Genomic DNA, 16,454 nt, shown 5'->3' with positions numbered 1-16,454 from the left:
ACATGCATGCCTTCAGCAGATTTAACAAACAGTTTTCTTGAGCGTATGCCTAATTTAACATCTTATGTTATAGGAATAGCTGTCTTGGATTTTTCGCCACAGTTTATTTTATTTCTACGATATATTTTTAGAAGGTTAGGTAATTAACAGCCAGCCTTACAAAGTCCCGATATGTCACATTCTGTCTGCCTTCGTAATTGAGGTTAAAAGCTCCAGAAAGCAGAAAGTTGGGTATTTTACCTTACCAGAGCAACTGCTAGCCAGTTCTTTTTAAGGCTGTATTCTTTCTCTCCTTTTTTTTCTCTTCTCTTCACACGAAGACTGAAATCAGACTGGAAGCAAGGATGCAAACCATCTGAACTACTCTTAGGAAACTTTTTCCCTTTGTTTGCTCTATTAGCATTTTAATAAATCAAACGCATTTTCTTTAAAGCTAGGATTGCACAACCCGTGAGTTTGGTATTAACTCTCGTGTGACTACAAATCGTGTGCATTAAACAACCAAAAGAGAAGGGGCAGAGGCACGTCAGATTTCTGCACGCTGACACTTGGTGATTCCAGCAGTTCGCAGGGGCACGTGTAGACAGATGGTGCTTGTCTATACGAAAACACACACTAACAAAACAAAACCTCTATACATATTGCATTTGTATATGAATTATGAAAAGGGACGTGGTATAAATACGATATATTTATGGGTTATGTATTCCCTCTGCATTATACAGCAATGCTTCTGCTTGAACAGAAACATCTAGCCTGTTTTGTGTATCAAAGCTACGGTGAAAATTAAATTGTCTGGGAAAGGTCCACCTTGGAAACACAATTGTTCAAATTGCTGATACTCCTCAAATAATACTGTTTGGATAGCCATTTACTTGGATACCTCAAAATCCAGCTACAGCCCTCCAGTCATGAAGATCATTTGTTACTCCTAGATAACACCGGTGTAAAAGCAAGGTATCTGTGTGAGCATCCTGCCGAACTGAACTCAACATAAAAAGAACAGGGACTGATGCCAAATACTTCTGCAAACTATAACGTACAAATTTATGTTATTTCTTTTTGGTCACTTGCCCAATGCAGAAATATTTAGGATATGTAATATTTCCTCTAAATATACCAGAAATCAAACCAACATTCACGAAAGGAAGTAGTAAACACCACAAGCAAAATAAATAAATAAATAAAATACACTACCTTGACACATTCTGAATAATCTAGAAAAAGTTTATTTTGGTCATCTCCTCTTCAGCTGGCCATTACCAAGACCCCTGCTAGCTACGGAACCAAAATTACAGAACATTTTCTAGGCGTGGAAGCTCATCTCTACAACCACATTACGTTAAATCATGTTCTGTTCTCCCACCTAGATTCTTCAGCTGTTGACAAAAAAAAGTTACTGATGAAAAATAAAATACAGCAGTGGCTTCTCGGGAACTTTTTTATATTATTCCTACAAAGTTTATAATAAGTTGGAAGAATATTTGAGGTCACTTGGAAGAAGTGACCAATATTGGATCAGACAAAAACTACTGCACAGATAGTATATGCAGTGAAAGAAATTAAAATAATAATAATTAACTAATCAAAACATTTAGGGTTTTCTTCCAAGAGCTTCTTAATTTAAGCAAGACAGTTACCTAAAAGGTGAAAACTGTGCTCACTGAAATGCCAAGGGAGACACTGGGACAAGCTAAGATTATTTAAAATGCAAAAATAATAGTAATAATTGAAAAACAGCAACAACAAACACCAGAATAAATTTCTCTCTCCAAAACGTCTACTTGTAAAATGCCTGTGTAATATTTCCCTGAGCAAAGGAACTAAGAGCAATCACATAACAAAAATCAGCAGCCCAAGCTGTTGATTTCTCAGCAAAAGGGTAATTACTTTCATCTTTTATACTGAACAAACAAGTTGGAAAGAAGAACAAGTTGTAACATTATCACTCTCACTTGGCTAATTTGAAAAGTTGTTCGTTTAGCAACACATCATAGGCTTCTTTCACACTGCTTTTGGAACAGATGGGAAAACAGGGTCCTTTTTTCATCCCCTATTGTTTGGGCTTTAAGTACACTGTGCTGGTTAAAAATGGCTTTTCAAAAGCAGGCATTACATATACTGTACTTCATATGCACCACTGTTATCTGCTGGTTAATCATTAAATCACAGAAGGGCTTAGGTGGATTAGGAAAGATGACCTCATGCTAAAAAGCTAGGTATCTTTCAGCAGGAAATCCCAGGTGAAACGAGAAAACCTAAGGCTTGCTTAATTATTCTGGGCAAGATATTGGAAGATCCCTGCCTTTGAAAAGGTCTGAGCAACTGCCAGAGTGAAACAGTTTGGACTGCACCGTGAAAAATTATTTCAACCGTGAAATTTGATGTACCCAAAAATGCACAAAACAAACCAAGCGCACCCTGTGCTATGCACTGTGCAAATGTGGCACTGAGGTGAAGCCATGGGACGCGGTAAGGCTGGGTGATGGTTGGACTTGTTGACCTTCAAGGGTTTTTCCAACCTTGATTATCCTATGAGCGTACACACACCAACATCATCTTGAGTACAAGACAGACAGCATTTCTGGAGAAAGTCGTGTTTCACAGCTAGATAAACTGTTGCAATTAACACCTCGTATTTTGCAAACACACCCATCTTCAGTTGCGAGAGGAGTTATTCTGTTATTACACCAGAAAAAAAGCTATTGTTCTCCTGCTCCAACCCCCACTAACACAGCAGATTTAATAAAAGGAAAACCAGGAGGAGTACTGAGGGTTTCTGTAATTTATTTCCACAATATCATACCCAGGTGAAAGCAAGTTAATTACGAAACCCTCCAACTGCCTTTCCCTACAAGAGCTTTGGAAAAAGGCTTTGAGCACAGGAGTGAGCTCATGTGCTCAGAGCAGGACGGGAAGTCCTGTTTGCTTTATGGAGACCAAATGTAAATGCCGTGTGCCTTGTTGCAAATGCTGGGGCCTTCACAGAAAACTAACAAAAAGGGAAGACTCGGGCTTAAATACTACAGCTTACTTCACCCTCATGCTTCAATTATGGCATTTGTAGGGTCAAACAAGTGCAACATGCTACCTGAACTTGTTTTTCCTTTGTAGTCTAAGGGGAAAAAAGTCTTGGCTGAAGTAATAAAAGATTGCATAAATCACATTCATCTCAGATTTTCCACTGTTGGCTTCTTTTTTTTCGGGTTGTACAGCATTCAAATGCCTTACAAATCAGAGCACTCAGAAGCTGCGAGCGGCTGTGTAATGCTCATGTAGTGAGTCCGTGTGGATTTTATGCTGTTCAAACACAAAATTATTGTCAGTTTGGGAACATACCGGTCCTAACTTCATAGGCATTACAAAACTCGCCCATTACAGTCCCCTGCATTTTATTATTTGCATTCTCACTTTACCAAAAAGGTTCACCCCTCCATTTAGGGCACATCAATGTTTCAGGCCTACCAGCTCCCATTAAAGCTGGTGGACATTTCCATTCACATCTCCAGACGGGAGCCACATGCAGAGAGCATTGTCGTGGTAATTTTGCCCTCTAGCTCCTTCCCCTGAGAGGTTCACTTGTAGGTGAACCCTTGTCATTAAGGAGCAAGAGCTCATTGAGGGACACCACAAGAATCGCTCACGGGAAGGTCACGATAGCATCAGTTATGGTGTGAAGAGCAAATTGCCTGGTCTCTCACAGAGGCTCAGAGCATTTCAGGCTAGGACAGACCTTTCAAGCAAGCCCTAATGGGTCTCTGTTGATCTCTAACAGCCTGATAAGATTTGTGGCGTGTTTTCATTAGCCTTCTTGCCACCGAAACACACCAGCTGTTCGACACGTCTGCTTCCAGTCCCTCACCACATGAAACGCGGCTCAGTGACAAACGCCGTGACCCAGAAAGCCCACTGACTTTGCTGGTGTTTGGAAACCACGTTCATCAGATTCAACTAATAAAGTTTAATCAAAATATTATGGTATCATCTTCCCATGATGTTAACACCGAACCAACAGATGGTCCGAAAGCGAAGAATATTTATTAACAAACTAATCACGCTTTCCCTTTTAAGGGTAGGAAACTTCAGCACTGCTGAACTCCCTACTTTATGAATTAAGATGGCAAATCCTAAATTTGAGCACAGCCAGAGTAAATTCTAAATGTTGTAGAAGATTTTAAGCTCCCGCTAAGCCCAGAATGGTGATTCACCAGAAACATTTCTCATCCACATCAACGCAACGCTGCAGGCTCTACAAGCACGGAAAAAGCTAAGGTGAGACAAGACACTTGCTTTAAATTGTACAGAATCCAAACCAAGTCTTAAGAGATGGATGGACTATAAGTTCTGTGAACATTAAATCAAAGATTGTATATATTAACACCCAGCTACAGGAGCTCAGCATTTACCTGAGACTTGCCCTATGAGTATAGAGTTTTTCATGGTTCAGTTAGTATCGTTTTTCCACAACAGGGTTTACACATAAGGTCTCTTTAAATTTAATATTCATCTTCTTGCTCTCAGATGCTTATTAAACATGAGAAGACAGGGGGAATGCTTAAAATAAACATCTTTTAGGAAGATTGAAAAATATGCCTGCCTTTGATTATCATCACGTCATTATAATTACATGCGATGTTATAATTACAATATGCTAGGATTTATAAGGCAGATAAACTACAGAGTAACGCTTTGGATTGCCTTTTGATATGACAGTATGTTAATTACATGACTCAGCACATTATATTCAAAGACAAACTGCTGAATGTCCATTCTGCAAAGCAGAGTTCACTTTTATGTCTCTATTCTGAATGAGTACAAAAAAAACCAACAACCAAACAAAAACAAAACGGCCTGCTGAAACCTTTCTGTCCAAAATTAATTATTGATGAATACACTTTGTCCCAATTTAATTATTGATGAATACACTGAGTGTATTTAGCTTCTAATTTTATTGACTGCTGAGTGTCAAAGTTAATGGATAGCCATAAACACTTAAAGAATGACTGCTCTGAGTATCAAGATCTACTCCATCGCAAAAACAATGCTCTTTCAGGCCCGTCGGCAAAAGGCGATCTGGGGAAAAAAAGTTAAAAAAAAAAAAAAAAAAAAAAAAAAAGAAAGAAAACCTTCACCTGGAAAGATGAATTATTTCACAACCAGTAAAATGGCAATGGAATCAGAAGCCAACCTTTACGAGCAGTGCTGAATTTGGCTGAGTAGGAAGAGAGGTCGAAGGCAGGTCACTGACACCTAGTATAGTCACTCACTGCCCTCCTCCACCCCTCCCCTTTTTAAAAATAAAGAAAAACAAACAAGCATGGCTTTATATAGCACAAAAGAACAATTTCTTTAAAAAGCTGCACTTAAGCTGTAGAAAGAAAAGCAAATCAAGGCATCCTGAACTGGCACTGGCTCCTTAGTCTCGTTCTTTCCAACTGGTTAGAGAACTGGCTGAAGTGTCTGCATTGTATGGACTTCCCAGCAGCAGCCTTACACTTCCAGCAAGATATTCTGAGGCCACCTTCCCCACCCTAAACTCAGCAGTTTTTTATGCTCTCATGCTGAGCCTTTTCCTGTACTGCGAGGTGCACTAAAATGAGCACAGAAGGCTTTGATTCCCAGTAAGCACAGCTACTCCGTGCTGATCTCCGGCATGCTCGGTGTGACTTCCTAATTATAAAGCAGCACATCTCCAGCATCATCCACCATCCCTACACAGCCCATCAAATCAAGTAACATGCCTGAGCCCGGGGATTCAAGTATAAAAAAGCCTCATATACCCTTAATCCTTCTGCTACCAGCTTTAGAGGCAACATACAGACCCGTGCATCTTACTCATTCCCCTTTAAAACCATACATCGATCGTTCATGCTTCAAGGTGCTTCTCACTTACTCTCCTATACTCTCCTCAGAACCAAAACAAAATTAAAAAGCAGAATTTATCACGTAATGGGGACTGATTCAATTAGACAAATGCAGCTGTTTTCTTCAATAGTTGAAGCAACTTCCTTTTAGGACAAAACGTGAAGCTGTGAATATGCTGACAGCAGGAACAATACTCACAGTTACTTATAACTCCTCCGAGGGGATCACCCTTGAAATCAAACTCAATATCCATGTATTTGCCCTGTGAAAGCAGCACAGTTTAACACTGTAAGTTCTGTTTAAGAAAAGCTCTCTGAGACATTTTTAACAGTTATTTGATAATTTTTCCCGGCTAAAAGAGCAATGTGGCAACCTCTTGTGCACGCTATCAGATTTTGAAAAAGAGAAAATGATTCGAGGCTTCTAATTTCACAATCACAGATGGAGATTTTCATGACAACTGCTTTGTTCAGGTCTACAACGCAACCCAGTAATTTGCTCACTTGCTAAGCAAGGCACTTTTGTTGGTTGTATCAAGAAAACATAAATTACGCAGACTTTCACCCGAACACTAACACCACCAAACAGTGTTTGTGGCCGCGTAGGCATTGCCACGCTTATTAACGGAGGAATGCAGGAAGAAATTATGTCCTAGCAGACTTATTTTCTCAATGCAAAATCTTCCTGGAGCGTGAATCAGAGCACTTAGAGGCTCGCCACTCGGTCTGCCTCGCAGGCCCGGCTGGCAGCGATTACAGCTGGTAATTGCGGGGTGTCTGTCCATCGGTGCGTGCCTGCCCTCTGAAAGAGATAGATTTTTCCCACTGAACTCTCCGCCTCGTAACTCAGGAGACCGGAGGCAACAATTAGCAGGCTGTCACCACAAGAGCCACCCTGCTGTAGGGCCGCCGTGCATTTCCTTGTGCGACTTTTTCCGCATCACGCTGCTCTTCGCATCGTTTTAATCGACGGAGCGGACAGATCCACGCTGGGAGCGCAGCTCACACTGGCAAGGAAGTTTAGAAAGATAAAAAGTGCTGGTAGGAATTCAAACCAATTCCCGAAGCCATGCACAGAAATGATCTCACCATCCTCTGGTGCTTACTTAACAGAGAACAAAAACAAGCTATTGAAAGAATCGTTGTGTTTATCCTTCCTTAGTGTATTTAGGAAGAGATTTCTTCCTTCTTTCTTTCTTTTTTGATTTTAATTGCAGAACATGAAAATCAAGCACTTTACACTGACTGCCTCAAAGGTATTTTTTTAATTTACTGTGTATTTTGTCAAGATTGGCACATTGAGCTCCAAGTTAAACTCCAGTCTTCTCCTGCTGGCAGCTGCAGCAGACGAGACAGGACAATACTTGTGCTTTCATGTTTGAAGTTCATTCTGAGCTGATTCAAATTTGCGAGATAAAGAATTAAATCAGATAATTAAATCTTAATTTCCCAAGGACTGGGCCAGCTGGCTGTTTCCAGAAGTATTTTTAGCTTTGCGTTTATAAGCAAGGACTTGAAACGCGAAATACGAGTTGGTTGCACTTTGTCCTGGAAAGACTCCTGCTTGCACATGCCACCTCTCCTCCTCTTTGCTGTCTCCTCCTCCTTTCCACAGGACGTCATCTCTGACAGCTGAGCGTTTTCTGTCTCTTTCTGTCCAGCATTGCAGGGGAAGGGACAGGGAAGTCTCCCTTTTTGAAAAAAATAAGCCATTCTTCGGTGTAGTCATGTCCCAGGCTCTCATCCATGTGCTTTTTCTTCCAACGCTCTTTTTTGTCCGTGTATCTCACTCCCTCTGACTTCACTCAAGTGAGCAAATTACAAAGGTGCATTGAGTCATCTGATTTTAGCAGCAGAAATAAATTGTGAATACACACTTATGAGTCTCCCAACTCTAGCTTCTCCCCCCCTCCAATTGTCAGTTCCTGTAATTTCACATTCAGTTTCATGCTAAAACACCCTCAATTCAACCAGTTGATTATAAAGAGTGTAAGCAAAAGGGCAACATTACAAATACTTATTTACCAAGAAAAGGTGCAAACACAGCTTGAAACACCAGAGAGGTAAAATTAGAACCCCAATTAGGAATTTTAATGAAAAAATGTACGCGTTTAGTTGGAAAATGAGATCACACAAAGATCAAACTTCTAAACAGGCCACTTGTGAGGCACACGGTCACTGACACGAAGGCCACCAGTACCAGAAAATTAAAGAACCCAGCTGTGCTGTATTTATGTTTTCATCTGGTCACAGATTTTTTCATTTTATTTTTTCTTCTTGGGCAACTACAAGAATGTTCTCTTGCCAAATTATTCCTTCACTCTGTGATGGCTGATACAAGTTAAAACAGAAACAGTGAACAACTTAACGTGTTCTCCTCTATTCCTCTATAAGGAGTTGAGATTCAGCCTTGGAGAAAATACTTACAAATCTAGAGGAGTTGTCATTCCTCACTGTTTTGGCATTTCCAAAAGCTGGCAAAAGAGAAGAACAATTAAGACCAAATCTACCAGTAAAAAAAAAATAAAATTAAAATTAATGCAATAACATTTATGACTTTTTATACATTTTAAAAAAATCATAAACTTCTGAGATACAATACCCCATTCATTGCAGAGATATATGAGTCACTGCAGATAGACTAAGCGTGACATTATCTCCATCAGGAAAACACCTATGGAAGTCCAAAGCAGCTTTGTGCTGACACTTCATTAACAAAAGCGAAAGAAAAACATAAAAAGTGAAATTGTTCCAAGACAAAACTGCACCTGCATTTACCGCATATCCTCAAGCCTGAATCATCACATTTATAATTAATGATTCAAAACGCTTGGATGGGCGGCCACCAGCTCAACATACACAGGACAGGAGGACAACTCAAGGTCTTAAGATCACGTATTGTCAAAGCTCAGTAAGTTGAGACAGGAGCGCGTCCCCTGCATTAATAATTAGAGTGCTCCTACTGCAACAGGAGAGTTGATTTATGGCCAGTATTTATTTATATAGCATATATATTTTCAAAGATCAAGTCAATGTTTTTTGGATAGAAATAAATACACGCTTTTAGGCTTCAACAAACTTGCATGAGTAGACTTATTCTTGATCAAAGAACTGGAGCCAAAAGGAAAAGTTTCTTGCTCCTGAAGGCCAAGGATAAGTGAAAGAATTGTTTTTAAAATCTTTATGCCCTGCAATAAATCATCTTTTCAACAACCAAATCTCAGGGCTGCATTTTCTTAAATGCAGTGCTGAACAGTGGAGTCATTTATAACCGCACCGAACCAGACACAAACGTTCCATTATAGAGCGTGAGACACGTTCCTCGGTTTTCCCTGAAGTTCATTGTTTCTGAAAGTTAATTTACAGTAGCCACCGTAGTTAAAAAAGAAATAAAGAATTCCCATAAGATAAATGCTGCATATGTAACATTTATGCCATTTCCTTGCACTGCAGCTTGACTGAAGCAGAACTACGTAACCAAAGGAAAACAAATCTAACCACAAATGCTTAATTCCTGTCTAAAATATATATAAGCGGCCAGGCTTGCTCAGCAGCCTCCTGGAATAATCCAGGGTCCAATAAGCTGTCATAAGCACCAAGTAGAACAAATAATACCTTAAAATCACAAGGTACCTTTCTGGGAGCTTTCAGTATTCCTCTTGCATTGAAACAAAGATTCATAAACTAACAAGAAATCCAATGAATTTGGCATTTGAGGAGAGCAACCTCACTTTAGCAAACAAAGCTTCCATAGTCCCCCTACTATTTCTGTCTCTATCTGAAGCCTGCCTTCCAGAAACGGGATTAGAGCAGCACAGCACTTCTCTGGGAACCCAAAACCACAGAGGGCTGCAGCCCCCCATTCAGTCTTTGGCTTTTACCCTTCCCTCTTTTTTTTCTCTTGCTCCCACTCATTTAATGAGTGCTTGGTATGTGTAGACTCCAAATCCTTACACATATATACAGATAGTTAAACAATAAATAAAATGTTGACCGTCAATAGTCTGACAAGCACCGTGTACCTTCTGACCCTAGTGACATATCTTTGTACAGAAGTTATGAGAAGATGTCTGGGTAGCTCAAAAAACTGTGGAAAAAAACACGCCAAGGATCAACACAACAGACCTAGATGAGTCAGCACTAACCAAGGCTCTTCTGAAGGCAATTATTAGACAATGGGAGAAAACTGCAAGCTCTGAGGACCTTACAGCCTATCTCCAGGAAAAATGAAGATCCTGTTTCTGGCAGCCAACCACTTCAAACTGACTAATTAAAAAGCAAAAATCCGGACAATCATGAAGTCCTTGATGGGAAAGCAGGAAAGGCAGTTGTCAGGAAGACAGGCTGACAGAGACACCAGACACAGGGAACAATAAGTACTAGGGAATAGCAGGCATCCATATGGATCGGGTTAGTTTTTACTAAGATCCATTTCTTCACTTTTTTTTTTTTTCTAAAAGAAAAATAATGTTTTACAGAGATTGTTTGTTTACTAGGGACTATAATAATATAATTTGGAAGGAAATGAATCAGAGGGATCGAACTGAAGTTAAATCTCTTGACAACAGCAGGCATCTTCAAGCCAGGCTTAAGGAAGGGTACACCCTAAGAGAGAAGCAGGAGGAGGCTGGGAGATATGACCTAACTTCCTAAGCTCTCATTTAGGAAGTGAGGAAAACGATTTTGTTTTTAAGCTGACCTCTCCGTAACTGAATAACTTGTGTCTGTCTTCACAGACAGCATTTTCCATGGTTGCAGACACCAAGTACGTACAAAACAACAGCAGATCTGGTTTTCAAAGCCAGCTCATGGGAGAAGCTGATACATGCAGAGGTAACACAGTCAGTCGCACACGCTCCAAGAGAAGCTTACCTTCAAGAACTGGATTTGACTGCAGAAGTTGTTCTTTTACCTGGTTAACCTCTGCCCCCTTGCCACACACTGCAGCTACATATGACATGACAAGTTTGCTTGCCTCTGTAGGGGGAGAGCAAAACAAAACAGCAGTAAGTATTGACAACTGGTCATAAGGGGAATTGGAGACTTGATCTCCATCATGTTTTCATCATGCCAGACAGGAATCATCAGCACATTTCAAGTCAGATTTCTTCTCTGTTGCTGGACCACCTGCCTTTACACCAGTTGACTTAGATACCTGAAGTCCACCCAAGCTAAAGAGGCCACCAGGATATGGCACACTCCAGCTACCTCTTCATTTAGCCTCCCTAGTTAGGAAGGAAAATAATCTGTAGCTAACACACCTGAATGTTTGATCTGAAGGTTTCGGCCTGCAAAACTAAGCCTGAGCAGTTTCAAGATACAAAATTCAATCGGTTTACATCTGCAGATACACAACAGCACAAGTGTAAGCACACAGCATACAATGCTATACACGTGCCATCACAGCTCAGAGTAAATGACAAGTAAATAAATAATGGCAATTCAACACTGCATAACGTTACGCAGCCTGTTTCAAAGTATAAACTTTAGAGTCAGTAGAGACTTCATTTAAACAACAAAACTGTGTTCAAAGTTTATACCTTCAAATAGATCTGGAACAATTTTTGGACTCCAGGCTGTGTTCACATGGGTGTCGATCACCCAAACAGGAATGAAAATTTCTGATGGAAAAATCCATCCAACCCTTATGTTTTTGCTGGTTAGGACAAAGAGCAGCTGAGAAAGGATTCTGTTTATAAACGGAGTCTGTGAGGTTCATGTGACACAAGACAGTGAGATTTGAGGCATTATCAGCTGATGTACAGTGTAATGACTAGCAGCTGGAATCCCTAGCAGCTCAACACAATGGTCATAAAAAAAACATTACTCGCTAGTCAGAGATCTGTTACAAATTTGAGGGTTTCATTTTAGGAAAGAACTGATAAACGAGTTATCCCTTGGATTTTGATTCTTTCCTATTTAATCAAATTCGTTTGCCAGTATTAAATTACTATCCTATATTGCAAGGAATACAGAGCAAACCTGCAACACAGCAAGCAAGCAAGCACAACTCCAGGGGTGTTCATGTGCCTTCCCATCTCCCTTAACCAAGTAATTCCTCGAGCCCAGCTCTCATTTCTAAAAAACCCTTCCCTTCAGAGCTTGGAATTACCAAACTACTTGATTTGAAACATTTGCTAAAATCTCTAAGGAGAGCTACTCAATCAAAGAGACGAGAAAGCACTGAAGCAGCAAATAAGCCATTATAAAATAATATGCAATAGGAATATATACAATGGCCTCAAGATAGGCTTTGAACATCACTGAGAGAGAGAATAAAGGCCCTTTCTTTTATTAGGAACTCTGCTTCATTGACCAAAGACACCAGGAAGTGAATCACTGCCTTAACATCTAACAACATCTAAACACAATGCTCATTCTGTTAACGTACCGTGTTTTCTTGCACAATGTTCCTGTTACTATCAATTATCAATATAAACAAGCTGCGAAACAAGTTAAAAAGAAATAAAAAATAAAGGAAGTGAAATAAAGAAAACAATTGGAGAGGGTTCAGATTTGATTCTCCCAGCCCAAGCATATCAAATGTTCTGGCTGCCAGAAAACATATTCTGAAACAGAGTTTTATTGGACCTGTACCACCAAGTTTCTTCAGCTCCAGGAATTTCCTTTACTGTCGTCCTTTCTCTTTACAATGGAAACCTATTCTCAGCTAATAGCCCCACTTCAGCAACTATAGTTACGCCAAATATTAAGGAGAGAGTATTACAATTTCTGAGTCCATTACTGTCTTGAATTTCAAACCATGCTCTTATGTTACTCTGTACTTACCTTTACGAAGAAGGAATAATTCAAATCATGGCCCACAGAGCTACGAGGTTCAGTAATTTTATATACAAACCTGAACCTACCAGAATCCTTTTTACAGAGAGCTTCAGAAACTCAACCACTCCTAAACCTTTCAGCTGAATAAATACATTAATAAAGTTGCACTTCAGCTGCATGATAACTCACTGTTCCTGAGGAAATCAAAACTAAAAGAGTTTTGGTACTGAACTCCTTTCTAATGTCTGAACTCCTAGACAGAGTCCATAATAATCATATTAATAAGAACTCAATTATTTAATATATACTTTTACTGAACACACATTTATTTGCATGTTATTGAACTGGAAAAAATGATAAAATTACAAGAATTTGAGACCTCTCAACTGGATGCCGCTAATCAAAAAAGGAAAACATGGAAAAAGGAAGCCAAAAGCATTTATCTCAGCACTCTAAAGATGAAGTTCATGCTCCAGATTTCCACTAAAAGCTTGTAAAGCAACTTTCTGTAACACATCTCAGTCTTGTTGAGCATAAACAAAGCTTCACATTTTCTCAAAGAAATCTCTTAAATGACGTGAAAACAAATACATGCATTCCTACCCACCTTTTGCAAGTCAACTCAGTTTTAAGCTGTTGTTCAGAAATAACTGTTTACTTTTTATTTTTTTTTTTGTTTCTTTTTTAAGGTAATTCTAAAGTATTCTGCAATTATGCAATCCTCACCTGATTTCCACCACTCCAGTTTTAAAATTAGCAGTAATTTTCAAGGTAATTTCAGTTTTGCCTTAGAAACACAGTGTTCTGGTACACCAGCCAACCTTAGAGTTGTAGCTCAGCACAGCACGCAAAAGACTGATGAAATTTCCAAAGTAATCAGCTACTGCTATTTATTTTCCTTGGGTAAATGGTATAATCCAGCTTAAAGGCATACATTTATTAAAAGACATGCAAAAGCTTCATAGAACTGCCTTACAGTCTAGGAGAGCAAGAGCGTTCAGTTCGCACTGTCTTCAGTGTTTTTCATGGGGAGAACCTAAAAGTTTTCAGGCCCTTGCAATAGTCTTTCACAAACCTGTAGCATGTCTTTGCATAATTATAGCAATACCGTATCAAAACGTGACAGGACTACATCATGGCAACAATGTGAAAAAACTTGAGTTTATGGAAGATCACCCAGACTGCAACACACATGATGGCCTTCGTTTTCTGCAATGGCCAGACACAAAAACATAGCAGTATCTCTCAACTCTTACAGCCCCTAGTATCACTTTGCAAAAGAGTCTGAATAACTCTGAATGCTTTTGAATGAGATCAAAGGTGTTTATTACCTGTTTTACCAGCTCCGCTCTCTCCTGTAATAAGAATACACTGGTCTTTGTCCTGGTCCCTTAAAGATCTGTATGCTTCATCTGACAGAGCAAAGCTGCAAATTAAGAAAGAGACAATTAAGAATTAGATAGCACGAGTAGCAGCAATAACACAAAATAGCAAAAAAAAAAAATAAAAAACAATCCAAGCATGTAGTGTTCTCTAAGTGCTGAAGCTTTCAGTTTTCAGAATACGAAGACCCATGGAAGCAAATTATATACTTTGGCTCAGTGATTTATTCAGACTTTTCTCCAGGAACAAACAAGCAAAATCTATCTTGGAAGTTTTCATACAGATATCAAACTCAAATTCAAAATTGGGAGGAGGTGGTGAGGGGGGTGTATTTAGGTAGCATTCTTCAATGGACAAACTCTCTTTTTTTCTTCAGTTGTCATTTTGAGGCAGAGACTGAGTACTATTGATTTTGATTCACCAGCATTTTTTCCAGTTAATGAAATAAGGCACTAGGACAGCACTAGGACCCCTTGCAAAAACTTGAGCACTACCTGAAAAAGGACTAAAAAGCATAATCCGCATAAAAGGGCACACTTGCATTAACCACCTTCAGGAGATAAATCTGCTAGTAAAACATGGCATATTTTTACATGAAATGAACGTCCATTCAGCACAGCAGGAGCTGTGTTAGATTACTGTACCTAGTAAAATACTGGGTGTTTGTGTCCATATAGAAGTGTTTATTATTTACAGTAAATAAACCATGGTTGACAAACATAAATGAACTCTCAGGTCAACACAAAACACATCATGGTTGCAGATCCGATGCATCTTTTAGAAACTGGATTATTCTGTAACAGCTCAGGAGCTTTGCCTTCACCTGACAGCTGCAAATACATCAGCGTAGCCACATGGAGTTTTCACAGGAAACCCCAGCCCCCTGATAAGAAAAAAGCCAGCTCTGTGTCGTGAAACGAGCTGGGGTTTGCATGGACAAATCAATATAAGTAGTGACCCATGCTGAGCTTCTTTCGGAGGCTCTACTGCTGGAGCTTGAAGCTCCAGACACTTGTTCTTCCTTCTGGCTTCTCTTCCCCAATAACTTCATACGAACACATCACGATGGCCCCAGTTGGTTGCCGTTCTTCTCTCCTGCACCCTGTCTGTCTGTCTGTCCGGTTGCATGAACAGCCTGGGGCTCTGGCTCCTCCAGGGCTTTCCTCCCAGCCTGCACTATCTCAGGCGCTGAGCTGTGATCCTTCTCCGCACAGCTGGGCCAAGCCATTTGACAGCCACTACCAAAGGTCACCGCTCCTTTTGGTACACTCACCGTTGAACCAGAATTAAGCCTGATCTCTCAAAGCTTATTAGTGCTATGGTGATTGAGGCATTTCATCTCAGCAGTTCAAGCAGAGGTGAGAATGTGTTTACAAGAAAGTAGCAGGCTGTAATGCTTTTCGTATTACCACAAATCCAGTTTGTGATGGGGCCAACACGCTGGAGAGCTAAAACTAGAGAAGAAAAAACACAAAAACAGAAAAACTCTTCGGCTGCTGAGAGACCATGACACAATTTCTGGCATCTACTTTACTGTCCAGCATCCAAGCTGCAGTAGCAGTAACACTTTACCAGACCCTCTTACAGGACATATTTAGGAAATGAATAATGGATGCTGAACGCTGCTGCAGATAGCCTTGTAAACTGACGAGCTCAATGCATGGCGCTCAGTAAAGCTTATCCCAGCAACGTTTAACTTCAGTCACTGTCCTTTCTGCAAGGGAAAAATTTAAAAAAAATAAAAAGCAGTAAGACACAGAGGAAAGATATAAAGCTGCATGGGGCATTCATGGGCCACGCGAGAGACCTTTCATGCCAATGCCATGGCTTCCACGTGAAAGCAGCTTCCAGCTGGGAGGCACGGCTCCAATGAAGTCAGCGCCAAGCACAGAGGAGGTATTCTCTTTCTGTTGATATACTGAGCTATGAGTTAATCAGCCCCGTAACCATTCATCTTTCCTAACATACCCAATTTCTAGTTTCCCAGCAGCCCGTCACAATATATTTTAGTGCTTGATGTATTAACTCTGCCTACACCACACAGTGAAAAAAAAACACAAATCACATTCCTTCTCCTCCCTCAACAAAGAAATTGAAGTTTAAAGCTCCAAAGAGACCCGTGAAGTTGGAGGAGAGAGTGGGATCTCAGGCAGTTCTGCTGATAATACCCAACCCCGGCAGGGATGCTGGGCATACGTCCTCTGTTCCTCCAGTCTTCTACACAACCCAGCAAAAGTTTCACAAGCATCAAGATTTAATATCAACTATTATCTGCTAGAGACACAAGAAAAGAAGCAGCAAACTCATTTTAGAAGTTTTGTATGCGTTCGTGTTAGAAGTTAGCCAGAAGCTTTCTAAAATTTACTTCTGACGTTTCAACCACTGCTCCAACAATTCAGCTGGAGGAGGCAAAGCCAAGAGCGC

At 40.1% G+C, this 16,454-nt stretch overlaps 1 protein-coding gene across 6 annotated transcripts in view; it reads right to left on the bottom strand.

Moving 5' to 3' along the window:
• Positions 1-16,454, bottom strand: part of MYO1B (myosin IB) — a 106,551-nt gene that overhangs the window by 43,446 nt on the left and 46,651 nt on the right. For all 6 annotated transcript variants that reach the window (XM_068686536.1, XM_068686538.1, XM_068686535.1 and 3 more), the window contains 4 exons: positions 13,979-14,073; positions 10,737-10,841; positions 8,292-8,338; positions 6,064-6,127 (listed from right to left, as the gene is read on the bottom strand). In XM_068686536.1, the coding sequence (XP_068542637.1) occupies positions 6,064-6,127; positions 8,292-8,338; positions 10,737-10,841; positions 13,979-14,073 (311 nt within the window). The remainder of the gene's footprint in view (positions 1-6,063; positions 6,128-8,291; positions 8,339-10,736; positions 10,842-13,978; positions 14,074-16,454) is intronic.

Source organism: Anas acuta, chromosome 6 (genome assembly GCF_963932015.1).
Source record: "Anas acuta chromosome 6, bAnaAcu1.1, whole genome shotgun sequence".
Taxonomy (NCBI): Eukaryota; Metazoa; Chordata; class Aves; order Anseriformes; family Anatidae; genus Anas; species Anas acuta.
Note: the sequence above shows the minus strand (reverse complement) of the source record. Positions and strands in the feature narration are given on the sequence as shown.